Source organism: Piliocolobus tephrosceles, chromosome 3 (genome assembly GCF_002776525.5).
Source record: "Piliocolobus tephrosceles isolate RC106 chromosome 3, ASM277652v3, whole genome shotgun sequence".
Taxonomy (NCBI): Eukaryota; Metazoa; Chordata; class Mammalia; order Primates; family Cercopithecidae; genus Piliocolobus; species Piliocolobus tephrosceles.
In genome coordinates, this window is record NC_045436.1 from 161,250,431 (window position 1) to 161,277,989 (window position 27,559).

Sequence of the window (27,559 nt, forward strand, 5' to 3'; positions counted from 1 at the left end):
TACAACATTTGAAAGCAGTATTTTCAGAAAATATTTATTCGCTTTGTTATGTTTTTTATTTAGATGAGTAGCATCTACTTTCATTAGAAACTTAAGATTTCAAAGGGGGATCTGTTAACATTGAATCTTTAATAGTAATTTTCTGTGTTGATTTTTGAGATAGATAACCTTTCAGAAAACTGGTGTGTTTGAAATAAGTGAAAAGTAATTTATTTGTTCTTACTGTGTTAAGGAACTTTGTGGTTTTTGATACAGAAACACAGTTGGACATTAAAAAAATATAAAGTAAACGTCCTAAAATTCTTCCTCACCCTTTAGTATCATTGTCCTTTGGGGGGAAAACGCGATTTGTTGACAAGGGTAGCTTCTGATTGGGTCATTTATTGGAGAGGCTGCCTAGTATATAGTGAGCGTTTTACATACTTCTGGGTTTAATTGAATTAATACTTCAATAAAATTTGGAATACATTTGTCTGCAGTGCTGCCTTCCATTTTTAAGTTCCTTTGCCTCTCCCAGAGCTGTCATACATAATCTGTCTCTCTCTTTTCTTCTGTCTTGATATTCATTGTGTCTCCTCTTGAATGCAAATGCCTTAGAATATAGTCATGTGCAACATAACAACATTTTGGTCAAGACAAAGTTCTCAGATAGCCATGGTGCTGGTCCCATAAGATTATAATGGAGCTGAACGTAACCTTGCAACATCATAGCACAACACATTACTCACTGCTTTGTGGTGATGCTAGTTCAAACAAACCTACTTTGCTACCAGTTGTTTAAAAGTACTATATAGCATGTATAATTATGTACAGTACATAATGATAATAGGACATTGTTAGTGGTTTATGTATTTACTACATGTTTTATCATTATTTTAGAGTGTTCTCCTTCGACTTAAAAATGTTAACCGTAAAACAGGCTTAGGCAGGTCCTTCAGGAGATATTCTAGGAGAAGACATTGTTATCACAGGAGATGACAGCTCTATGTGTGTTACTGGCCTTTGAAGACCTGCCAGTGGGTTAATATGTAAAGTTGGAAGATAGTGATATTGATGATCCTGACCCTGTGGGGGTCTAGGTTAAGTATGTGTTTGGGTCTTTTAACCAAAAAGTTTAAGAAGTTGAAAAAGTAAAAAATTTTAAATTAGAATAAAGCTTATAGAGTAAGGATATAAAGAGAAAATACTTTTGCACAGCTGTACAGCGTGTTTGTGTTTTAAGCTAAGTGTTACTACAAAAGAGTCAGTTAAAAAAATTAAAGTTCATAAAGTTAAAAAGTTGCAGTAAGCTAAGGTTAATTTATTGAAGAAAGAAAAATATATCAAAAGAAAATACATTTTTAATAAATTTTGTGTAGCCAAAATGTACAGCGTTTATAAAGTCTACAATTGTGTACAGAATGTCCTAGGCCATCACATTCACTGAGTACTCACTCACAGCAGTTTTCAGTCCTGCAGACTTCATTCATGGCAGATACCCTATACGGGTGTACTGATTTTTACCCTTTTTTTTTTTTTGAGAAGGAGTTTCGCTCTTGTTGCCTAGGATGGAGTGCAATGGCACAATCTCGCCTCACCGCAGCCTCTGCCTACCTGGTTCAAGTGATTCTCCCACCTCAGCCTCCCAAGTAACTGGGATTACAGGCATGTGCCACCACACCCAACTAATTTTGTGTTTTTAGTAGACATGGAGTTTCTCCATGTTGGTCAGGCTGGTCTCAAACTCTCAACCTCAGGTGATCCGCCTGCCTCGGCCTCCTAAAGTGCTGGGATTACAGGCGTGAGCCACCATGCCTGGCAGTTTTTATCTTTTATACCATATTTTTACCATGCCTTTTCTTTGTTTAGATGAACAAATACTTCCCATTGTGTTACAGTTGCCTACTGTATTCACTTAAGTAACATGCTCCTCAGGTTTGTAGCCTAGGAGCAATAGGCTATACCATCTAGGTTCGTGAATACACTAGAATGTTTACACAACAACAGAGTCGCTTAACAGATTTCTCAGAACATATTCCTGTCATTAAGCAATGTGTGATGTAGTTTTCTGAGAAAAAAAAATGTAGCTGCTCTAAGACATTTGGGTTAGCCTAGTTCTTAAATATCTGTGTTGATACTGTAAAGGTGTTTGTTCTCATTAGGCACAATGAAGCAAATCTTCCATATAATTGCATTAGTGATACGTGACATTAAAGCCTAATTGGCTTATTTAAAATGTCTAGCACATCAATTTCTTTTAGATTGTGAAAATTGAAAAGGTCATAAGTGCATTTAAATATTCCTGGGTGAGAAATTTCAATTTTAGTACAATTTGTTGAGAATTAATTAGGAAATCTGACTCTAAGAAAAGGGGTGTGGAATGCAAATAAGGCAGTTATATATTCATTTGAATACAAAAATGAAAGTTTCTTAGATTGTTTTGGAAATCTCGTTGAAATGTGCTAAATTAGTTTTGGTTACTAAATTGAAAATATGGTATCCATGAAGTGAAAGAAGATGGCATACATAAAATAGACTGCGTAGAACTGTGATTATAGTAAATAAAAATGTTTCAGTATTCGTTTTTAGACTCACTTTTATTTTGTAGGAAATTGATGAAGCCTGTAAGAGAATAAAGCGTGAGGTTGATGATTTGGGCCCTGAAGTTGGCGACATTAAAATCATTCCATTGTATTCTACACTTCCACCTCAGCAGCAGCAACGCATTTTTGAGCCTCCACCTCCCAAAAAACAGAATGGAGCAATTGGAAGAAAGGTAACATTAGAAATGTTCTTTATAAACATTTCACTTAATAATGAAAGAATTGGCCAGGCGCGGTGGCTCAAGCCTGTAATTCCAGCACTTTGGGAGGCCGAGACGGGCGGATCACGAGGTCAGGAGATCAAGACCATCCTGGCTAACACCGTGAAACCCCATCTCTACTAAAAAATACAAAAACTAGCCGGGCGAGGTGGCGGGCGCCTGTACTCCCAGCTACTCGGGAGGCTGAGGCAGGAGAATGGCGTAAACCCGGGAGGCGGAGCTTGCAGTGAGCTGAGATCCGGCCACTGCACTCCAGCCTGGGCCACAGAGCGAGACTCCGTCTCAAAAAAAAAATAAATAAATAATGAAAGAATTATTTATGAGATACAAACTTCATTCAGTTATAAAGGACTAAGTTGTGGGTGATTATGATCTAGGTTTGTACAACAAAATAATATCCATTTGTAGGGTTCTGCATATCTCTTGACCCTAAAGTAAGAATGAGTACTGCTTCTCCTAGGTAGTCCCTCCTTAGCAAATGGAAGATTCGCTAGAATGGGTTAAGAAAAGAGGATGTTGGCCAAGTACTGTCTTTTCTCCTATTAAATCACTTGGTATAAAGTAAGCACTTTTTCTTTGGTGCCTTGGCCTTCTGCCCGTAATTTTCTTTAAGGCTTCACCAAGTAATGTCTATAGGTGGGAAATGTTGACTCTGTGCAGACCTCTAATAACAGTAGCACTGTTGTGGCCGGGCGTGGCGGCTCATGCCTGTAATCCCAGCACTTTTGGGAGACCAAGGCAGGCAGATCACGAGGTCAGGAGTTTGAGACCAGCCTGACCAACATGGTGAAGCTCTGTCTGTATTGAAAATTTAAAAAAATTAGCTGGTCATGGTAGCGCATACCTGTAATCCCAGCTACTCAGGAGGCAGAGGCAGGAGAATCGCTTGAACCTGGGAGGCAGAGATTGCAGTGAGCTGCGACCATACCACTGCACTCCAGCCTGGGCAACAGAGCGAGACTCCATCTCAGAAAAAAAAAAAGGTGGCACATCACACTGCATAACTCCGTGAGTTCCTTAAAGGCAGAAGCTTCATCTAGATCCTGTCACACAGACAGGAACAAGATTATTTCAGCCCTATTTCTGAGATACTTTGTTGAGGGGTTGGGAAGACATCCTGGTTCCAGTTTGAAACAGCAGCTAGGCTTTTATTTATTTTTTAAGATTTGGGAGTCCTAATAGAGTCTTTGAAAATAAGATTGCGCAGTTTTATTAAAAGGTTTAAATCACCTGGACAGTGGAGTCAACTAGACTTTTAAACCTAGCCGTGTATTAGGTTACATAATAGCTGCATGTGAATTTTGGTAAGATTTTCTTAATTTATGATCCTAGTTTTTCATTTTTTAAAGCTGTTACTTTGATCCCTTAGGGGGACGATTGTCAAGGATTAAGTTTGACGTATACAAGATACTTATGTACAAGGCTTTTGTGGCAGCTGCTATTAAGTTTCTTCAGTTTATTTATATTGAAGAAAGTCTTACCTGAACTTTTTCCTCACCTCATTTACTTGTTAGTCAGAATCGGAATTTGTTGCTTTCTTATTTCTGTATTGAGGACTAATACACCCACAATTTCTTTTGTGATTTTTCCCCTAGTATCTTTGCTAATTTTTTGATGATTACTGAAAAATTACAAATCATAAAGAAACACAGTTGTGATTATTTTTTACATGGCCAGATAAAACTTAAATGAACAAAATATGTTTCTCAAATTGAAAGAATTCACTGAGTGGATGTGCAGTTACCAGCCTAGTGTAATGTAAATAAACAAGGATTGATAGAAATATTTAAAAAAAAAAACCACTTTTGAGTTTTTCATAGATCATCAAGTGTAATAAATTTGACTTTTAGAAAATAGTCTAATCATAGCTTCATAGTGTTGAACTTTTAATTATTTTTTGCCCGTCTCTAGAACATGTTAAAATATTTTTTTCATGTTACCTTACGTGTATTCTGAACTTTGGGGAAAACTTGTCATTTTAAGTGATAGTTTTAATATATAATTTTGAGGCTGATTTGTGGACTGGAAAGTGCTTTATTCTCTGTGGGCCTAATTTTAGCTTGATTCCTCATCAGAAATTATCTATCTATCTATCTATCTATCTATCTATCTATCTATCTATCTATAGAGAAATATATGTCTTAAATATTTATATAATAAACAGAAGTTAATGCACCCTCCAGACAGAGCCTTAATTTTTTTTTTTTTTTTAAACAGCATGGGTTCTCACTATGTTGCCAGGGCTGGTCTTAAACTCCTGGGTTCAATCAGTCCCCACTCCTGGGCCTCCCAAAGTGCTGGGACTACAGGCGTGAGCCACCAAGCCCGGCCCTCAGCCTGCCTGGTTTTCATTTGTCTTGAAATCATGTGTACTTTGTATATCTGTATTTGTTTTATTTTTAAAATGTTGTGTGTGTTTGCCATTGAGTGAAATTGGTGTACAACAAAGATGTCCCGTTTGTGCATCCTTTTGTGTACTTCTCATTTCATTGAGTTCTACTTTGAGAAATATGGGCCCATATTTACTACAATTACACATCTGAGCTCTTGCTGTCTTAAGCCTATGAAGTAAATTAAGGTTTTTGTTTCTGTTTTGCTTTTTGTGTTTTAAATCCTTAGGATGCTGAGGAGAATTTTGTCTTATTGAAAAGAGTGACTCAGTAATGGCTGGATATGTGATGATGGCCACAGTTGGTGATAGGCTCACTCTGAGGACTGATCATGAGCTTGTATTTCAAAACTAAGAGCTATAATGCCACTTTGCCATCCAGTGATGGTGTTTCAGCCAAAGCTGTAGGACCTCTTGCTGGGAAATCATGTTATCCTTACCTTGAGTCAATTTCATCTTAGAGATTGAGATGAGCACTGATGTAGCTTCCCTGGACAGGCCTAGGGAGAGTAAAGGAAGACTTCCTTGGCAGTTGCTGCATCATTTTCATTATGAGGAAGAACATTCTGAGGTGCAGCAGGTTAAGCACAAGTTTAAAGTTTTCATACAAGGCTAGCTTTATAGAGGAGGGATCTATACAAGTTTTACTGTTCATATGTAATTTTAAACTTACTGTTTGCATCTAATTGTGAAAAACAAAGTATTTGATTTTTTTTTTTGTTAAACTGTTTATTCTAATATAAGGATAGTAGCTAGCATAAAGCAAATATATAAAAGTATTGAAAGTTTTTGAACAAATAAAATATTTAAAGTGATATTTTAATTTCCATCAAATTGTGATTCTGTATAACTTTATATTTGAGTACCTTTTATAAGGCAGTGCCATTTATTTCTCACTCTATTAGTTTATGCAAAATAGATTTTATAATTTGTGATACTGATAAAACAGAGTAGCCTTTTAAACATGTTACAGTACTAATGGTGAACGATTTCAAGTTTTTAGCAATCAAGAAAGGTTGAGAATGCAACATATATTAATACGAGAGTAGATATTTTTACCTCTTGATAATTTTTGAAGTTTATTCAAGTATTTGACTAAGTTAAAAGTTACAGTAATTCTTTACATGCATTCAAGTTTACTCTTCAGTAGATAACTTCTCTGCATTTCTTGACTGAGACATACAATTGTTATTTTATGGATTTGATTGTTACTAAAATACCACTATAATTATTTTGTAAATATTTAGTTTTCACAAATTTTGTTCATACAAATAGCTGACTTTTCTATAGTTTATCCTGCATTTTGCTAATTAATACGATTCAGAGCATCAATTGCTCAGTAAAAAAGAGAAATGACCCTTATGGAGATGGTTCTATAGTTTTAAAGAGAGACTTGATGATCCAGGGTCTGAAGATAGCTTACTGTGGTGCTGCTGGGACGTTTATAAGCAAATAAGCTGATGTCCTTGTATTGGACACCCCCACAGAGTTCCCTGGGGACTAAAAATTCAAATTAGTTTAAACTAAATGCATTATTGTGTCCAGACAGTATTCAGGTAGGGCAAATGAAGTACTGCGAATTCTACTCCTGAAGTGGAGTTATTGGGGGTGAGGTGGGGGGTGGGAAAGTGGTTCTATTAGAAAAAAAAGTAAGTTCTATTAGAAGGCAGGTTATTGAGGGGGAAAATTTACTCTTAGCATGTCCTGACAGTGATGCCAAGCTTTTCACCATAGAGTCTGTTCCATATTAGTCAATGAAATTTGAACACTTTTTAAGGCTCTTTGAACACTTACTGCAGTGTTGCAGTCTAGAAAGCATGTAACAATTATATTGATTCTTACAGGTCATAATGTAAATCCCTCGACAAATTCAAGGTCATTTTGTCTCCTGATGGGTTCCTGATTGTATGGTGTGCCATTTACAATTAGAACATGCTTAGGGCTTGCCTCACTCAATTGCTGAGGTTCCAAAGAAGCTTTTATCTTGTCATATATTAGTTTGCTTTTGCACTTTGTGTGTGTGTGTGTGTGTGTGTGTATTTAGCCTTAGCTATTTTTAGTCCTTGAGAAAGGCCTAAAACTTGTGCTTTTTTATAAGGACTCAATTTAACACTTGTATTTTAGGGTTTGACTTTTGGCTGGCAATAGGCTCTTATTAATATCAATAATGACATGGGTTTGCCAAGTTGGCATAAATCATTTGATTCTTAAACACGTGCAGAATCGTGCATCCGTCTCTTGTTAAGTATTACAGAATTTAATACACACACACCCAGACAAAAGACATACAGGATGAAATTATTTTGTGGAGAAAAATTAAGTGTTTTTTTTAATAATAGTAACTCTTTAAAGAATTGGTCACATCAGAAATTTTTATCACATTGTATTCTGTTCTAGGAGAAATATGTGACATGTATTTTTTGCCAGAACAACTTTTTTAAAAGTGATTTTCTTCATAAATATATTCAGAACCATGGTTTTCACCCCAGAATTCCAGAAAGCCAGAAGACGTCTTCTGTATTTACAGGCATGTAGTTGGTTCTGTATAGATTTGAGATAGGGTGTCAGTCTGTTGCCTAGGGTGGAGTTCTGTGCCATGATCGTAGCTTACTGCAGATTCAATCTCCTGGACTCAACCAGTCCTCCCATCTTAGCCTCCTAGGTAGCTGGGACTACAAGCATGTGCCACCATGCGTGGCTAATTTCTTTTAATTTTATAGAGTATTTCCACATCCTTACATAATTTATTCCCTACAACCCTGTGTTACATAGACTAAGTAATATGTAAGTTATAAAAGGAGTACAAGCTTGGGGGTGTTAAAACCTTTCCACAGTTACTTAGCCACTCAGGTTTGATTGCTGTGTCTGCCAGTTATCTCTAAGTTCATCACTTCTTTAACTACAACAAATGGACTTTCTAGAAGAATATTAAATGCAGGTTATGCTTATTCAAGTTTCACCTGTTAACTTTATGTGTGTTGTTGTTTGCTTCAGTTCTAGTTGCTGATTATTCATCTAAATGTCCTGAAGAACGTATTTCAGCAACATCATCAAACCACTTGTTCCTTATTCCTTTGCTAGTTGTCAGTCTTTTCAACTGACAAATAAAAGGAAACATTTTGGTTTTTTACTTGTAAATTATTCTGAAATACCCTGATGGTAGATTGCTATTATGTTTTTAAATCCCTGAGGTTTCCTGCCAGTATTTTGGGAAGTCTACTACTTAGTAAATATGAAATCAGAAAATGAAACTGTTAATATTATTTTAAGTAAAATAGTGAATGCAGCAAACGCATATGATTTTTTAAAGCTATTTGATTTATAAAATTAAGTGGTTTTTAAAATAAAATAGGGATAAATATAAATCTTTTCATTTTTTGTATGTGTCCATAGGCATTCCTGCCCACATGTGTTTTTTAAGATGGAACTTTAAGTGTTGTTTCCTTCTCTAATGAGTAGATCTTAACTTTACCTTCAAGGACTATCCTAAATGCTGTTATTTTTCAGTAAAGCTTTTCTTGTCTTTGCTATGGAAGTAAACCTTTTTAAATTTCACAGTGTATCTTTGGTGCCACTCACACTTTCTATCCATGTCTAATCTTCCCTTACAAATGGTAAAAGCAGACTCTATTTGATTCATCTTCTATATCAATTGCTTGCGTATACAGACATCTTCAACTTAATATCAGTAACCTGTTCCTGAAAATCAGATGTACTGAGTTAAAATGCTAATGAGGAATCCCCATTTCCCATTGTTTTAAAAGGAAAAAATTACATGTAACATCTTTCCCAAGTCCTTAACTAATTTTCTAAAACATGTAATTTATAGTAAAACACGCACATATACAAAACAAGCTATCATATTCGTATGTAAATGCTTTAAACGTTTTCTGTCAATAAAAACATTACGGTTCTTAACAGTTGCTTTGTATTATTTAGTAGCATATTATATGTCATCCCTTTGAGATCATGCACTTACCAAAATATTTACATTTGATTCTGCTGATCTGTCAGTTCTTACTGGATTATAACTTGAGGTTTTTCCCATGTGGCATTTTGTTTAAAATGTTGAGTTGAATTTTGGTGATATAAATAACGAAGTTTTCATTTTGAAAGATACACTTGTGGAAATTTGAATACTAATTATAAGGGCTGTTTTATCAGACATTTTGTAAGGCATGTTATATTGCTTTATCAGTATTTTTTTATGCTGTCAATTAATTTGATTAAGCAAAATGTAGCACAGTTGAGTGATAACCTGAAGTAATTAATAGCTTTGTTGAGAAAGAAGTTGCTGTTGTGACGTAAACAAAATTTTGGTTTCTTAAATTTTAATTTACCTTTTTAAAGCATTGGCCATTGAAGAGCAAATGATATTTCTAGTTTATTTGCTGGTTTGAAATTCCTTGTGTTAGTGAAAGTTTGTGGCTGATCTTTTAACAGTCCTGTTAATTTTATCTGATATGTAATATAATTTATATACTCTATTTCTTAACAGGTAGTTGTGTCAACTAACATAGCAGAGACATCTTTGACAATAGATGGTGTGGTGTTTGTGATTGATCCTGGATTTGCGAAACAGAAGGTACATATTTAGTGAATACTTTATAAATTAGAGTTGGTTTAACAGTACTTACTACCCATTCATTTAATGGCTAAAATTTACCTTTCAGAATTATTTTCTTTTGTTTGATTTTCAGATTTCTGCTGTATGTTCTGGGTGGCTCTCAGAAATTAAGACACTGTTTAATATGTAATTCTAGGCTTTTTTTTCTTTTAGAGTTGCTTTGATTTCTTTGTTTCAGTGTAGTGATGGTGGGTGTTTTGGCTTGTATATTCATTTAACAGTATGGGTTTAGTAGTAAAGTACAGGATTTCCATCCCTGCAGTTCAGTCACTTATCCAACATTAGAGTTACTGCTGTCAACTAGGCACACTATTTGAAAACAGTACTATGTTACTCCTCTAGTTTAACAGTGCTGTGTACTAAATGAAATGAAGTGCAAGTGAACTGGCTATTTAATAAATACATGTTTTATTTTTCAAGTATCTTTTGGATAAATTGATTACGTTTTGTAGGCATATCATGTTATTGCTGGAAATTTTTTTCCTTAAACAGTATCAGAGTCATAGTACCCAGAACATTGAGTTTTGAAAGTGAAGGTTTCTTTTTGGGCAGAATCCTTGACTGCCCAGCATATAAAAAGCAAGGAAAAAGGTCAGCCTGATAGAACTGAAATTATCTGAAATTAGGAGGAGTAAGGATTATATAAGCTGTCTGTGTGTTTGACAAGAAGTTTTTCATGTTAGTTTGAGTCTTTCAGACGATCAAATTAGAGTATCTAAAAGAACTTGAAGGTTCAGGATGATGGGTTGTCTATTGTAGCAGCATGATTTATGTCTATCAATATTTCTTTGTTTATTTTGGAATTAACTGTAGGCTTTGGATACTTCTGTTGGATCACAAGTTTGTGTTTGACTGAAGAAAGACTCTTGTGTTATTTCAATTCCAATAGGTCTACAATCCTCGAATCAGAGTTGAGTCCCTTTTGGTGACAGCTATTAGTAAAGCGTCAGCTCAACAAAGGGCTGGTCGAGCTGGACGTACCAGACCTGGAAAATGCTTCAGACTTTACACAGAGAAAGCTTATAAAACAGAAATGCAGGTATGGGGTATTGTTATTTGCTACTGATGTGTTTAAAATGTTAAGTTGAATTTCTAACCAGAAGAAAATTGCCTTATTTACTTAATCTTGCCCTTTAGGATTAAAAGCTCCTTAGCTTTTCCAGGAGTGAAATGTATGGTGTAATTAACTCAGGTAGTTGCACACCCCCTTATCCCAGGCTGATTCATTCCAAGACCCCCCCCCCCCACCATGCCTGAAAACTAGAATATGCTGAACCTTATATATACTATGTATAAATATCTTTCTTCACAATTTCACTGATAGAAGATACATTCTTACTTTAGATGTGTTTGGTTTGTTTTTTTTTTTTTTCTTTCCTTACTAGGTTTCACCTTTTTTTCTTTCCTTGCTTTCAACTTTTCACTTAAAGGAAGCACTTCAGGGCATATCCAAATTGCCAGCATCACTATTCTTGGTGCTTTGGGGCCATTATTAAGTAAAAGGTTACTTGAGCACAAGCACTGTGATACTGCAAAAGTTGATCTCATAACAGATGGTTGTTAAGTGACAAATGGGCATATAGTGTATATAGCATACTACTAAGAATGGTGCACAATTTAAAATTGATGAATTGTTTATTTCTGGACTCTTTAAAATTTTTTCTGGTGACAGTGGTTAACTGAAACCATGGAAATCGAAAACACAGATGAGTGAAGGCTACTATACAAATTTCTTTCTGCAGTTTCCAGTTTTATGGACAGTAGCAAACACTTCGAATACTATAAAGATAGTTGGAGAAAAATGGTTTCTCTCTAGTCTAGTCTGCAAGTATTTATCTCTTCTGAGACAGTAGTGTAGAAGTAATGCCAAAACAAATAGCTCAGGAGGCAGTGAACAGATTTTTGTTTTCTTGAACAGAGACTGAGGCATGTTTAACATAACAAATACATGTTTTTGTTTTTTGCTAGGATAACACCTATCCTGAGATTTTGCGTTCTAATTTAGGATCAGTTGTGTTACAATTGAAGAAACTTGGTATTGATGATTTGGTACATTTTGATTTTATGGATCCACCAGGTATGACTTACCAAAACACATTTTTATCAGATCTTTTAACCAAAATTGACTCTTAAGTGTTTTTCTGCATCCTATTTAATATATGTATTAAATACATTTTGCCTTTTCCATCCAGTGTGCATCAAGATTAAGTCTTACGTGATAGCATTAAAACTAAAAAAGGTGACAGTTATATGAGCACATTCTTTTTTTTTCTTCAAAAGTTATTATTGGGGTGGGGGTTAGGTAAATTGAATTATCCTCTGGGCATGAAAATGTGAGAATTCCTAATTTTTCTTTGGGGAAGAAACAGTCTGATAAACACATTGATGAATTAGCAGTTATTTAATGTATTTTGGAAGAAGACAGTTTTGCCTACAGGAGAATTTTGCAATGTTTTTGTGATTCATTGTTTGCTAGATCTGTATAATTGAATTGGATGACAGTTTGAGTTTGAGTTTGGTCCACTGCAGAATGAAAAATGAGATTGCTTATAATAGTTTGTACTTTGTCACATTTTTGCTTGCTTAAGGCACCGTGTCTAATAGATTGTCTTTTACCCCTAGCTCCTGAAACTCTGATGAGAGCCCTGGAACTTTTGAATTATCTGGCTGCTTTAAATGATGATGGAGATCTGACTGAATTGGGATCCATGATGGCAGAGTTTCCTCTAGATCCACAGCTCGCAAAAATGGTTATTGCAAGTTGTGACTACAACTGTTCTAATGAGGTCCTATCTATTACTGCTATGTTGTCAGGTAATAGAGGGAAAGGAACAAAAAAAAGCCCAGCTCTTCAAAGTTTGGGTGGACTTCACTTTTCTTTTTGTTTTTTAATTTTTAGTATGATAGTGGATTTTATAGATGGTTTTAAGGAATTAATTTTGTTTCCTAAATACCTTGTAAATAGCTTCCTAATGACATAGTACTTACAAAAGTAAAGTAGTCATTGTGCACAAAAGATAGTAAAACGTGGCTGTCTTGAGTGCTAATAAAAATTGCAGTTAGTTTGAGCACAGTTGTAACTGAATTCTTTGGTTAAAGGTCCATCACTGCTATCTTTGTGGGGTTTTTTTTGTTTTTTTTTTTTTTTTACTGCAAGTACCAGAAGAACTTTGCTCTAGTACTTGGCTCTATTAAATGTGCCTGTGGCAAACTTAAAGCTATACATTAAGTTGAGCCTTTTCTATATATGTACTCCAGTGGCACCCAAACAAACATGAATTTCAAACTTGATATCAAGTAAATAGAAATAGTAATATATAATTTTAGGCTTAAAATCTAATCTGATAATGACATTCTTTTACAATGGTAGAAAAACTTGGTAAAAGAAACATACCTAATATATAAAATTGCCAATTTTGTAAAATTGGACCATTAAGCTAAGGAAATAATGCTGTTTTTAGTAACAAAATGTAAACCACAAATGAATAGTAACTTGGAAATTAGATTTTTCCTAACGGAAAAGAAATATTGTTAAGAAACAAATGAATGGCTGTTCTTACAGCTAAAAATAGAAAGTAAGTTCTTAGTGACAATCAAAATATTCTCTGCTACTAGTTTTAGCACTGGAGAGAACTGACTCCCTATTGCTGAGTGGTTTATTGATCTTAATGCTGCAAATATTTCAAAATATTCTGTGGAATTAAAGGATAAATTGAAAAAAATTTAAATATAAAATAATATGGCTTAGTTTAGATGTATGGTATATTCTAATGATGTGAATTTTTTTATTTAAGAAGTAGCTAAAATGTTTTCTTGCAGAGTTATGACCGATCAGACTCAGAGCAGATGGGCAGGGCAGTATTGAGTCACTTTAATTAAATTGTAGCTTCATTTGCGGAGGTGGTGGTAGGTTGTTGTCTGCCTTTCTTATATGTTTTATAGATTCTTCCAGTTGTACTTCTCCCAAGATTTTAGTTTTTAGAGAAAGCGTGGGGCAAGAACTAATGGATTGTGTACTTATTTGTCTATCTACCTAGTTTTTATTTCTCTAGGTTCTCTTATCAGATATATGATTACCGTTGTTTGAGTTAAGAATATTAGCTATTTAAAAAGTTTGTTGTTGTGATGCAGTTGTAATCTTCCAACTATATCTCAGTTTTATTTGTAATTTTAAAAAACCCTTATTTTTATTTATTACAAATAAAAACCTTTAGTTTATCAGGAGAATGAGCATTTATGTGCAGCAATGTAAATGGACTGTTTTTAAACGGTCCATTTGTAGGAAAAGTGTTCAAATAAGAGGCGAGGAAGAAGTCATGGAACAAAAAACAGTTTGCTAAGCTTGTAATGCTTTGTTTGACATTAAAATAGTTTTTGAAGTTTTGAGGTCCTGATATTAACAGTGCAAATCTATAGAGGCCTTTCAGAGCACTACTTATTTATTTCCACTTAACTCTAGTGGCTAGTTCACATTAACATTCACAGCTGTGAGAAGTTTGTGTACTTTTATGATTACCTTGCTTCAGTTACATTAAGCAAGAGTTTTAATATTTATTATGATCATGTTTTGTTGTCACTATTTGGCTATTTTGGCATCTTTTTAAAGGGGAAACTGTGTGGGAAAGAGTAATATGATACTGTATTTTATCTTGTTGATTATTCCCATTATCTTCTATCGGAACCGATAATTTATGAAGTTTTTCATTGATAAGGTTTTAAGAGCTTTTAAAATGTGTTGAAAAAGTCCCAAGCTGTTAAGTATTTTTATTTTCATATTGCTTTTATGACTATGGAATTGCTAAACTGAATTAAGGAAAGTTGTATTTCAAAAAATGTAGTACATGCTTTGTAACAATTTAAAGTTTTATGTGAATTAATATTGAGGCTCTAAACAAATAACTGTAGTTACATATTTTGGTGACCCTTGATATGACTGTTTCAGACTAATTGTCAACTTTTGAAATATTGGACTTTGCTTTATATTGAGGTTTTGATACAAATAAGTTTGTTTTTTTCTTTTTTAAAATTGGGACTTTATTTTCTAATCCTTTTGTTAAAATGCTGAAACACTAGGCTGAATATCCCAGCCTTTTTGAATTTTCTTAATTCAGAGGCGGTTTAACCTTCCACCACTACTGCTATCATCCAAACCCAAGAATTCTTGATATTTTTATGTTTACATATGCTTCTGCTCACCGGTGCTAATAGTGATACCCACCAGTTGGTAATAGCCACAGTATTAGGGAAAAAATTCTGATAGAAACATGGCAGTAGACTGGTTTCAAAGTTGTTGTTAGCTCTGCAGTGGGCAAGTGTAGCTTTCTAACTTTCACAGCCATTCAATAGATTTAGTGGATGTCCTTTTGAAAAATTACAGTTAGCTGAAAGGCAATTGATACCATTATTCTGGTTATTGGTAGAGCTATCAGCACTGGTTTTTTTTTAATAAGTTGAGCTTTTTAGTATCCTGATGGCCTTCAGAATAGCTGTTTTGATGCCTACTTTTAGATCTAGTTAAAATAATCAGGTACTCTGTAGCTTTGAAATCCTCTTGTCTTACAGATGTGGTTAGGTGTTGATGTACCAAATCAAGGTAGTAAACAGTCCAAGATGCAGTTGGAGGCCATCCTGCCCTGCCCTATGCTCTGTGAACTGACCTAGCTAGGCCTTGTTCCTCTATCTGTGAATGCGTGACTCATCGATATGGGCGTTTGTGTTGGGCCCATACCAACCTTGTTTAGTCCCACAGTGTTTTGTTCGCCCCACGGAGGCCAAGAAAGCCGCAGATGAGGCCAAGATGAGATTTGCCCACATAGATGGAGATCATCTGACACTGCTGAACGTCTACCATGCTTTTAAACAAAGTAAGTGTAAATTTGATTGGGGACATTCTTTTGTCTAAATGTCACTTGCAGTGTATAAGATGTTTCTTTGTCCCACTTTCATTTATTATCTGTGACAACTTACATTAGAAACCCAGAGGTACTTTAGAAAAACTCCTGACTAGCATTTAAAATAGAAATTGCCAGTCTTTTCCAAAGTTGTTTATGTTTATAATCAGGGAATAAAGCACCAGTTGTAGAAAACCTGAAAAATATAGTGATAAAAATCACAGACTTGTATGACATTTATTGCTAATATGCAAGTTTTTATATACTTTTATTTCTGTGCATGTTACATTTTAAGAGTAGTTTTATATTGTTTATACAATTCATTACTCTAACATTTTTACTAATAAAGAACTTTTTACACCAAAATAAAGCTAATAGAAAACAATGGACAAGTATGAATGATGGTTCTCAGGCTACCAGTTTCTTGTAAACAAGATATGGAAAAGTTCAGCAGTACTGTTAGCTGAAGAAATGCATTATTATTGATAATGAAAGGCATTACCATTTTCTCACCTATAAAATTTGCAGATATTGAAGAAAAATATTCCTTAGCTGTATGGGAGTGGGGTTATGTGGTCTTTATGTGATTTTATGTTACCAGGAACTTTAACAACTTTATACTCTTTGACCCAGCAATAATTTAAAAAGTTATTTTTTGGTATTCTATTGACACTGATTTAATTAAAGAATTTCATCCCATCATTATTTATGGTGGTAAAACAAAATTGGCTACCCAAATGCTCACCAGTGGAAAAATTGTGAGTTATGCTGTAGACATATGAAGTAATTGTTCTAGCTTTAAATTATCTTATCAGAGAATATTTAGTGATCTGAAAAACATTTGCCAATGACTTGTAAATGAGGAAACATAATAATAATGAAGTTATTACTAGCTGCTGTTGTTGGAATGTACCATTTACAAAAATTGAGAGGAAACCTTAATAAATTCAAAGGAGAAAAAGAATACAGCAATTGAGTGCAACCGGATTTGACAGTTTTTTTTTTAACTGATAGCCCTACATCATCACCCCGTGCCAAAAATGTGGAATTCCGTCACTAAGTTTGTAGTTTCTTCTCATGAGAAATTGGTTTCCTAATTTATAAAGTTGATATTCCAATTTTGTATGTCTGGTTTTATTTATAACTCATTTTTATTATCTCATAAAAGTCTCATACTCTTAAAATGGGGAGCCTGTTGACTTTGGCACATCTCTGTGGGGGTGATGGTGAATTTATTTGTCTTGGGGTCCACAAGTGCTAGAGGGCCAGTGTGTGCACCAGACGTAGTACCTAACTTGCTTTACGTCTGTTGCTTACTCCAGAACCCTGATAAGAGTTGAATAGAATTCATGACTAGCAGAGAGAAAGAATGGAGCCCTTCTCTGCCCAGGCCCAAAACAACTTGGGCAGATATGAAAGTTAAGGGAAATGTGGTTATGAAACCAAAGGCTCAAGACCAGTGCATGGTTTACCTTAGAACAGTTAATCTTTCTTGTATCCAAATACTGGTATTACCTAGTGTTAAAGACTTACCCCTGATTAGACAGAAATACTCAAAAAACCTACCGTATTCATCTTGTATGCAAAACATACAGGGTGACCAAGAGATACATAACCTATTAAAGCCTTGAGAAGGAACAGATTTACAGTCAGAGGGAATGTAGTAAGTTAGAGTGGTGTTGTCTACTCACCAGATGTGTGAGCTATTTCTGATAAACACATCAAAATACTACTTTGTACATCAAAATACAACTAATAAAATAGAAAAAACAGAAGTATGAATGATGGTTCTCAGGCTACAAGTGGCCTGTAAACAAGAGTTGGAAAAGTTCAAGTCTACTGTTTGCTCAAGAAAGGAATTATTAGTGAGAGGTACTATGAGCTCTCACTGCCAGAGGAATGGTTAGTCATTGGTGATTTTTAGGGGTTTGCAGTATGTGATGACTTGACATTTATTAGAACCGTCCTTATTAGTTAAAGATGAGGATTTATGCTTTAATCACTGATTGCCACCTTTTCAAATAAGAGAAGCCCTTTAAAAAAAAAAAAAGCAAAAAACTTTGCCAGATCCCTATGCATTATTTCAATATATGCATATATATGGATATGAAAATATTTGAAATATTTGTTTTCATGAAAGCTTTTTAAATGGTTGTATATTATTAATTGAATCATTCAGTATATTTGAAAAAAAAGCGTGTTTCAGATACTGGTCAAGATGTTTTACGTTACAGACAATAGTTGATTACATAGTGAAACTAAAATGTCATGTCAATTAAAATGTTGTCTTAATACTATTTATGTAAATACCCTTTGAAATCCAAAACTAGATTTAAGTTATTTTGCAGTACCTTACTCTGTCTGGGGAGGGGAGATTACTCTCTGAAAATTAGACAGTGATTTGGCTTTAGATCTTAGGGGTAGTTTTCTGTATTGGTGAGAGAGAAACAGCTAAAGTTATATTAATAAAATGTTCCCAGTTTTAGATTTACTTTTCCCATGTATTATTTCTCACAAGTTTAGAAATACAGTAGAACCATCAGATGTTAGTTATTAGTCATTTGTTCTTAACAAATAACTTAGAATTGCCATTTTTCCATCTGTAGTACATGAATTCTAAAAATTGAGAACCACACAAAAAAACTATATTTCAAGCCATAGTCTGCAAATCAACAACCCTTTCAAAAATTTGCCTTTTTATTGTCCAGCGTGGGCATTTTCCTGCCTTTCAGCTTGTTATAGAGCATCAGCGTAAGTAAAATTACCTCCACGGTGTGCTGTTTCAGTTCCCAAAGATATTCAGTGCTTTGGTTTAAATGTCAATAGCTTCAGATGGGTACCTTTTATTTCTCATTCCAGATGAATTAATTAATGGGTGTTCTAATATGTTACTGTATTCTTTAATTCAAAGATCTATTTCCTATCTCCACCCCACCCACTCTTAATTTCTGAAATGGGGATGCATTTTGTAATGGATAAAAATGTACTTATGTATTTGTTATGTCTCTAAAAAACATTAAGGCAAAGTTATGCACTATAACTAGAATCCTAGAACCAAAGAGAAAAGAATATGCTGAAGGTAAGCATACATCACAGTAGCAAGAGAAGGATCAACAGTTTTAATTTTTGTTTTCTCTCTCCCATTTCACAATAACCCTCTTAGTTCTATTTATCAAAGGTCCTCTAAAATAAATAATGCAGTTCTTTGCCATGACTGTCTTTGGTACATAAAAGATGTCACTGTAAAATTTTTTTCATGATGCTACAGGTTGAGCTCTTTAAATGAGCAACACTAGGCTAGTTGGAAGCTTATCAAGGATTCATCAGAGAAATATCCTTTTGATAATACATGTAGTAAAATTACTTGAAGTTCTTAGACTTAGGTTTTGTTTATTAAACGTGAATGGAGGTTTCAGGCATCCTTGTAAACTTCAGTTTCAGGACTTGCTGGTAAATTGCTTAGAGGCACGTGTGTCGCGATAAAACTGACATCTTTAAGTCTGGGGTGCTCTAGCTCAGGCATAAGGAACAGTACACAACAGTTGTTTGCAGTTATCTTAATGGCTGTAGTTTCATTGAAAATGAACAGGCCGTGACTTTTACCTAATACACCCAGCCTTCCCTTATCTGATACTGTCTTTTGGAAACAGCCAGGTGGATGTTAATGGGTGAAATAATTCACTAAAAACAGTTAATTCAAAATCATTGTTTTGGCATCCAAATCCAAAAGCCTTGTTACTGTTTCTAATGTTGAATCACACTACAGATCTTTGAGAAAGTTGGTAACATTACAGTTTTAAAGAAAATGTTGTGGGTAAATCTCCTTTCTGGTTTATTTAGCTTATTCTTTATAACAATTTTTTTAATTAGAGAATATTCCTGTGTGGATGATTCATGGTCCCCTCTTTTCTCCCCGCCTTCCACCTTTTTAGATCATGAATCGGTTCAGTGGTGTTATGACAACTTCATTAACTACAGGTCCCTGATGTCTGCAGACAATGTACGCCAGCAGCTATCTCGAATTATGGACAGATTTAATTTGCCTCGTCGAAGTACTGACTTTACAAGCAGGGACTATTATATTAATATAAGAAAAGCTTTGGTTACTGGGTATTTTATGCAGGTATGTAGATAATATGGGAATGAATAATTAAGTATTCACATGACACTGATTTCTATTAACAGTCCTTTGAATCCACTCGAAAGCAAAAGTGAGTTTATGCATGCCCTTAAAAATTAATCATAAATGTTGTTACATCCAGTTTCTTTGAGTGAATTAATATACTAAGAAATCTGAAGTATTTAATGAGTAACAAATTAATGCACTAAATGGCTAAGGTAGTCTAGTTATACAGGAATCAGTTTTAGAATTATTTTATTAATAGAGTCTTTGTACAAAATGGAAACCTTGGCTACTTTCAGATGTGATTAGGCACCTGTTTTTCAGGAATGTGAATATTAGTCAGTGCACAGTTTCTCTGAATCTAGGTCTTACTTGGAAATATATTGTCATAACAGAATACTAAAAAGAAGCAATTGAGCAGATCCAAAAGTACATACAGTTGGCTTTAGTCTTTATCTAAAAACTAAGCACCTCCAAATTCAAATATTCAAATATGTGGATTTCATTTACAGTCCTCTTACAGAGTGGATCATTGGTAATTATGTCCAAGACCCTTGCATACTGGAAAAGCCAAAAATGTCTGTTTAGTAGCAATAAAGATGAAACATAATTTAAAAGATTTTATTTAGTTTAAGTGTGCTGTATTAATGGCTATACAAACAGAAGTAAAACTTGTCAAGTAAATATTGCAAACAGGTATTTTAAGGTGTTTATAAAATAAGAGAAACTTTGAGAAAAATGCAAGAAAATTTTGTGGTGATAAAATTGAAAACAAATCACTTGATTTGGGATAGGTCTCTTCTGTCTGTTTCCTGTTTGTTCATTCTCTCTTTGGCTGTGTCTGTTAAGCAAGATGTGGCTTTACCCTTAAGGCCAGATGGGCTCAAAGCTAGAATATGAGCTTAAAGACAGTCTCAGAATGAAAAACCAAAGGAGATTGGGGAGATGTCTGTATTTGAATCTATGTAACAGTAAGAATGTTTATTGTGGCATCTTATTATATAATATCTTAGGCTTATTAGAGTTTGGTGAATAATAGGTATGAGCATTCTTTCTCGAAACTCTTAACTATATTCTTAATATTTAATATGTACTAGCTTCTTTTTGACATGTTCTTTTCTTTTTTAGGGGAAAGGGGTGGGGTGAGGGAGGCAAGGTCTCACTCCCAGGCTGGAGTGCAGTGGCGCAATCATGGCTCACCGCAGCTTTTACGTTCCTGGGCTCTGGTGATCCTCCCACCTCAGACTCCTGAGTTACTGGGACTACAGGCACGCACCATGATGCCTAGCTAATTTTTGCCTTTTTGTGTGTGTAGAGACAGGGCCTCGCCATGTTGTTCAGGCTTGTCTTGAACTCCTGGCTTCAAAGGATCCTCCTACCTCGACCTCCCAAAGTGCTGGGATTACAGACGTGAGCCACCAGGCCTGGCTTGTCATGTTCTTAAATTTCCTTTTTTTATTTCAAAAAAAAATTGATGAAATTATATTCAAGCATTATGCTTCTTAATTATGTAGATTAAAATTTGTTACAAACAGCTGGGCACCACAGAGTGTGCTTGCTAGTAGTGCTTCTCTAGTAGTCTTAGCTACTAGAGAAGTTGAGTAGGGAGTAAGGAGTGTTGAAGCCAGCCCAGGCAACATAGCAAAACCCTAGCTCTTAAAAACAACAAAAAATTTATTAGAAACAACATGCATTGTAATACCTGACACCTAATAGGTGTTTAGTAAATATTTTGAATGAAATTGAGTTTCTTTTCCATTATTCATGTTCATTCTTATGCACAGAATATTAGAATTGGAAAGGGAGAACTTGTCAATTTTGATGAGTATCACTAGTCAAGGCATTACCAAAAAAAGAAATGAAAGAGAAGCACGTGCAGGCTCTTTTTTTCATTTTTATTTTCCTGTCTTTGTAGGTTACCTTTTTCTTTTTCTCTTTGCCCTCTTTAGTTTTCTACCTTATATTTTATTTATTTATTTTCTTTTTTGAGATGAAGCGCCTCGCTCTGTCGCCCAGGCCTGGAGTGCAGTGATGTGATCTCAGCTCACTGCAACCTCCGCCTCCTGGATTCAGGTGATTCTCATTCTCCTGCCTTAGCTCCTGAGTAACTGGGATACAGGCACCCGCCATCACGTCTGGCTAATTTTTGTATTTTTAGTAGAGATGAGGTTTCACCATGTTGGCCAGGTTGGTCTAGAACTCCTGACCTCAGGTGATCTGCCTGTCTCGGCCTCTCAAAGTGCTGGGATTATAAGCATGAGCCACCACACCCAGCTTTAGTTTTCTACCTTAGACATGAATGTTCTGGTAATTGTTTGTCTACTCATAGTTGGCGCCCAGTGCTGAAGAACCTGCTCTCGATGGTCTAAGGCAGGAAAGATCAGATAATAATGTTGGGCTCTGTGGACCCGTGAGATCCCCGTCAGAACTACCTAACACTCACTGCCTGCCCTTGGAGCATAATAGGTATAGACAAATGGGCATGACTACGTTCTGATAAAACTTTCCTTATGAACACTGAAGCTTGAATTTTACATGCTACTCATGCTTCACGGAATGTTTTTTGTATGATATTTTTTCTTTCTAATTAAAGATGTATAAACCATTTTGGATTCACAGACCTTACAAATAGAGGCTGTGAGTTGGATTTGGCCCACAGGTGGCAGTTTGCTTATCTCTGCTTTTACAAGACAGTGATAAATAAGTATAGCCATAGAATGAAAAGTAAAAGGGAGGCCTGCCTTTTCCTAACTATATAGGTAGCTTTACAACTAGTATGTCAGAAGCATTGTGTTAATAATATACTGGGTTTTTGTTTCAGGTGGCACATTTAGAACGAACAGGGCATTACTTAACTGTGAAAGATAACCAGGTGGTTCAATTGCATCCCTCTACTGTTCTTGACCACAAACCTGAATGGGTGCTTTATAATGAGTTTGTTCTAACAACAAAGAATTACATCCGGACATGTACAGATATCAAGCCAGAATGGTAAGTACACCTTTTGTTTTAATAGTTTTTTGTTAATACTTCACTCAAAACGGAACCCGACTGTTGCTAGAGTCATGGCCTTGCATTCACTCATTGAGGATTTATATTTCATTGTGTAGGTATGAGGGTATTGACTGGATGGTGTGGTTAATCTTTCACACCCTTCCTTTGATAAGTGGAAAGTGGGATTGTTGATATTTATGGGCAGGATTTGAAGCCAAATGTAAAGTTACATTTGAATAGCATGAAAAGTTTCTTTAGGGGCTGGGCATGGTGGCTCACACCTGTAATCCCAGGACTCTGGGAGGCCAGGGTGGGAGGATCACTTGAAACCAGGGGTTCAAGATCAGCCTGTGCAATATAGCCAGACCCCATCTCTACTAAAATATATATAGGTGTGTACAAAAATTAGCTGGGCATGGTGGTGCTGCATGCCCGTAGTCCCAGCTACTGGGGAGGCTGAGGCAGGAGGATTGCTTGAGCCCAGGAGTTTGAGGTTGCAGTGAGCTGTGATCATGCCACTGTACTCCAGCCTGGGTGACAGACCCTGTCTCTCAAAAATACTTTTAAAAAGGGTTTTTAAACATTTTTTTAAAAGAGTTTCTTTGGAGCCATTCTTTTGCTGTTGTGATTAACTCAAGTCAGTACTGTTTCTTGCTTGCAGAAATTTTTTTTTTTTTACATTTTATTTCTCCCATTACAATTAGCTCTCAACTATTTATTATTTATATATTGGTTTTTAGGAATTGTGCAGGCATAAAAATGATAACTCTTTGTGTTTTAACATACTAGCTTTTACAAGATGTAGAGTGAGAACTGATTGTTTTATTTTAAGCAAAATAACCCTCATCTTCATGGTTTTTTTTATTTATGCCAGAATCTGTTCTATAACCTCTGATAGGAAATGTCAGCCAAAAGTAGTGGGACTGAAGGCATGTATTCTAGTTGCTGTCACCGCTTTATATTGTACAACTGCTTTCTTAATATAGATTTGGGACTTCTGACACTTAAATTGTGTAGGACATTACCATTTTATCTGAAATGCTTTGTTGAGAAAAAAGTTGTATAGCTAAACTTTATGAAATATTTCAGTCAGGTGTATTTTGGGGGTATAGAGTTATAGTTATTAAAAAAAAACACTGGAAATGAGAAGATCCAATCATTTGAATACCATGATGTTTCCTACACAGAACCTGTTACATTACTATATCCTTGGAGTGGCAAGTTAATAGTGTGCCAGAGTAAAGAAATCAGTGACGTTATCTGTTTTCCTTACATTAATATATCTTGAGGGTTTTGTTTGTTTGTTTATGGTAAGTTCAACACCAGAAAATTTACATCTTACTAAATAAAATAACACATTTCTAAAAGTGCCATTTGTAAGGACTAGTTATTTGTATTTTTATGAGACTTGAATTCATAGATTTGCCTTGGTTCATCAGTATATTAATGAATAATGCCTATCCTATTAACAACTCCAGTATTTCAATTAAATGTTAATTTGGAAATTTTTCTCCCCCCTTCTAAACAGGTTGGTGAAAATTGCCCCTCAATATTATGACATGAGCAATTTCCCACAGTGTGAAGCAAAAAGACAGTTGGACCGCATCATTGCCAAACTTCAATCCAAGGAATATTCACAGTACTGAATTCAGTGCTTAGAACTGAAGTTATTGAGAGGACAGCTTTAAAAGATGAATGAACTCAAAAGTTGGAGTTGTGCTCTTCACGTTGGTTCGATAATGGCCTTTATTTGAAAGCTTTTTAATTTTTCTTTACAGTAAATATTCCATTCTGATTTCATAAATTAAACATTTATGCCTCCCTTTTGTGTTGACACTGTAGCTCATACTGGAAAAGTCGATCAATGTTTTGCAGTTTATTGAAAGTAGTTCTATATATAACAATGTTATAAGCATTTCTTTAGAAATGGTTGAAAATGCTTCTAAAATGTGATTATCGACCATGGTATGCATGATCGTTGTAATTGTTGACATTCCTTTTAGAAGTTGTGAAATGTTACAACTTGTGCTTATGTAGACACAATCTTCTGTCTCAGTACAGAGGCACTGACTTCAATAAAGTCTATTTATACTAATTTTGGCCAAAGCCCTTTGGTATCTTTGTTCTAGTCTCTAAGTATAGCTGTTTTTCTTTTCAAGTGTGGAGCTTTTTTATTATTATAATTATACTCTCACTACATATTTGATGTCTTTCTACAAGGAGTACTCCTTAGGAAAAGTAGCTGTTAAAGCAATGTTTTTAAGAGCATGGCTTAGCGCTTTGTTAGGTTAATCAAGATGTGATCGATCTAAAAGGAGTAAAGTGTGTGTAGTGATATTTGAAATTGGACCCCAAAAGACAGAACAATGAAAGGAGAGCTCTCTACTTGTCTTAGAGTTCTTTCATAAGGCTCGTAATTTATTATCTTAACTACATTTTTGTCAGATGTTTTTATTATACTTCTAGCTTCTCAAACATGTTTATTAGTATTAGGTAAGAGGGAAGCGTATTTTACATCTGTTTTACAAATTCTTATAGTGTGTTAAAATGTACATTTGACCTTCCATTTTCTGTGACAGGCAGTAGACAAGTTGAAAACTTGTCTACATTCATTTTGGAATGAAAATTGAGGTGTTTTATGTGGCCCATAAAATGTTTTTTAATCAATTATTTTCATGTGAAGACTACTGTACTTATTAGTGTCTGGACTTCCTCTTCTTCCCCTCCTACCTTTATAAGTTTTTAAGTGTTAAAGGAAATATATAGATGTGTGCCTGGCATTTAAATATACTTGGTAACTAGCATGCGACTTAGGGAGTTGGGCAAGTTAACTCTTTGAAGCTAACAAATATGCTTTTTAGTGTAGGTAGGTGTTACTAAATGATGCCTAGTGGCTTGAAAAAGTTAATGTGCCTTGTATAAGTGCCTCATTTTGTTCCCATGAAATAATTTACATGATATAATAATACTTCAGGTTACATTTAAATATTAAATGTTAGATATTTATGCAACAGCATTTTGAAATGGTTAGATATTCATGCAACATTAAGCATTGGCAACATTGTCTGCCAGAATCTCTTAAAGTTATGTTGAAAAAATCTAAGCACTTGGTCAGACTGTTCTCACTGAAATGGCAGCTCTCACCAGAGGAATATTTTGCCTGTTAATTTAAGCTGCAAGTGTAGTTTGTGAGTTGTGTATCTTTATAATCTGACCATCCAGTTTTAAGTAGGTCTCCGTGGTGTAACGTATTATTTAATCTTGGACTGTGTAAAATGAGAAGTTAGACCATTAGGTTTTGTTACAGAGAAACTGTTAAGTGTTAGAGTTTTCAGATATCTAGAACAAAGTTTGGTATTTGGCAGAGCTTCTAGGACTGATGGGTGTGCATTGAGAATGGCCATGTAGAAAGAGCAAGCTGAGTTTTTATCATGATGTCTATCCCCCACCATCTCCAGTTGTTCTAGGCTACATCTAACCAAAGCTGAAAGTTCTTCTTCTTCTTCTTTTTGGAGACGGAGTCTTGCTCTGCTGTCCAGGCTGGAGTTCAGTGGCGTGATCTCAGCTCACTGCAAGCTCCGCCTCCTAGGTTCACGCCATTCTCCTGCCTCAGCCTCCAGAGTAGCTGGGACTACAGGCACCCGCCACCACGTCTGGCTAATTTTTTTGTATTTTTAGTAGAGACGGGGTTTCACCATGTTAGCCAGGATGGTCTCCAGCTCCTGACCTCGTGATCCGCCCGCCTCGGCCTCCCAAAGTGCTGGGATTGTAGGCGTGAGCCACTGTGCCCAGCCTAAAACAGAACATTCTTACCGTTGATGTTATTGACAAAGTTGTGGCTTTTAAAAATGGTCTTCTCTCAATCTCCTTATCTTACAGATTTGGCAGCTGGACACCAAAGTTGTTAGTTTCCTTTGTTCACATAGAGCTATGACTATCAAATAATTTATTTGTGCTATAGAAAAAGAAAATTAAAAAGTTTTTTGAAGATTACCTGAAGAGATCACCTTCCTTATCTGTCAACTTGGAATAGGTGAACTGCTTGTTGCGATATGGTATAAAGAAGGAAGGCCATCAGCAAGTAGAACCATTGACCCTGCAAATGTTCAGGAAATTAACACAACTTGTGAGAAATAGGACAAGATAAAAAATGCCCTACAATAAATCAATTTAACTGGAATCCAAAAGCACTCTATACTCAAGTTTTTTATATGGCATATGAGGTATTCTCATATACTTAGAAGTAATTTTAATGGCTATCCTCCCTAACCAGATACATTAAGAAAAACAGTTCATTACCCTTGAAGGCTGCCTAATAGCTCTTAGAAATGCTAAGCTAAAGCTCTTTCTGTGTAACACCTGATTCCAGTTTTTCCTTCTAGAACATAATTAAATAAGGCTGTTTGTTCTGCTACTCGGCCATTTAGATATTTGGAATTAACTGTCATCTTCCCTTATTTTTAATTTAGACTGAATAATTTGTATTTTTGTTTGTTTGTTTTCTTTCCTGTCAACATTTCTCTTTAACACTGTTTCCAGCTATTCTGAACATTCTTGGTTAACCTCTGCCAAGTGTTCTCTGGATTGCAGTCAGTACTATGGTCGAAGCTGGGCAGACTGCAGTTGAACTTGCTATTTCCCAGAGGACCAGGCCTACCATCACTTCTGTTACTACAATTTCAGATTACATTAACCTTTCAAGCAACCATAGCATACTTTTGTTTCATATTAA

At 35.2% G+C, this 27,559-nt stretch overlaps 1 protein-coding gene across 1 annotated transcript in view; it reads left to right on the forward strand.

Annotated features, from left to right (window-relative positions):
* DHX15 (DEAH-box helicase 15) overlaps nt 1-24,922 on the forward strand; it is a 58,117-nt gene extending 33,195 nt beyond the window's left edge. Inside the window, exons 6-14 of the mRNA XM_023223020.1 lie at nt 2,588-2,755; nt 9,691-9,777; nt 10,709-10,858; nt 11,788-11,896; nt 12,442-12,633; nt 15,561-15,683; nt 19,643-19,833; nt 22,655-22,824; nt 24,356-24,922. Coding sequence (XP_023078788.1) covers nt 2,588-2,755; nt 9,691-9,777; nt 10,709-10,858; nt 11,788-11,896; nt 12,442-12,633; nt 15,561-15,683; nt 19,643-19,833; nt 22,655-22,824; nt 24,356-24,473 — 1,308 coding nt within the window. The 3' untranslated portion in view covers nt 24,474-24,922. The remainder of the gene's footprint in view (nt 1-2,587; nt 2,756-9,690; nt 9,778-10,708; nt 10,859-11,787; nt 11,897-12,441; nt 12,634-15,560; nt 15,684-19,642; nt 19,834-22,654; nt 22,825-24,355) is intronic.
* Nucleotides 24,923-27,559: the final 2,637 nt, after the last annotated feature.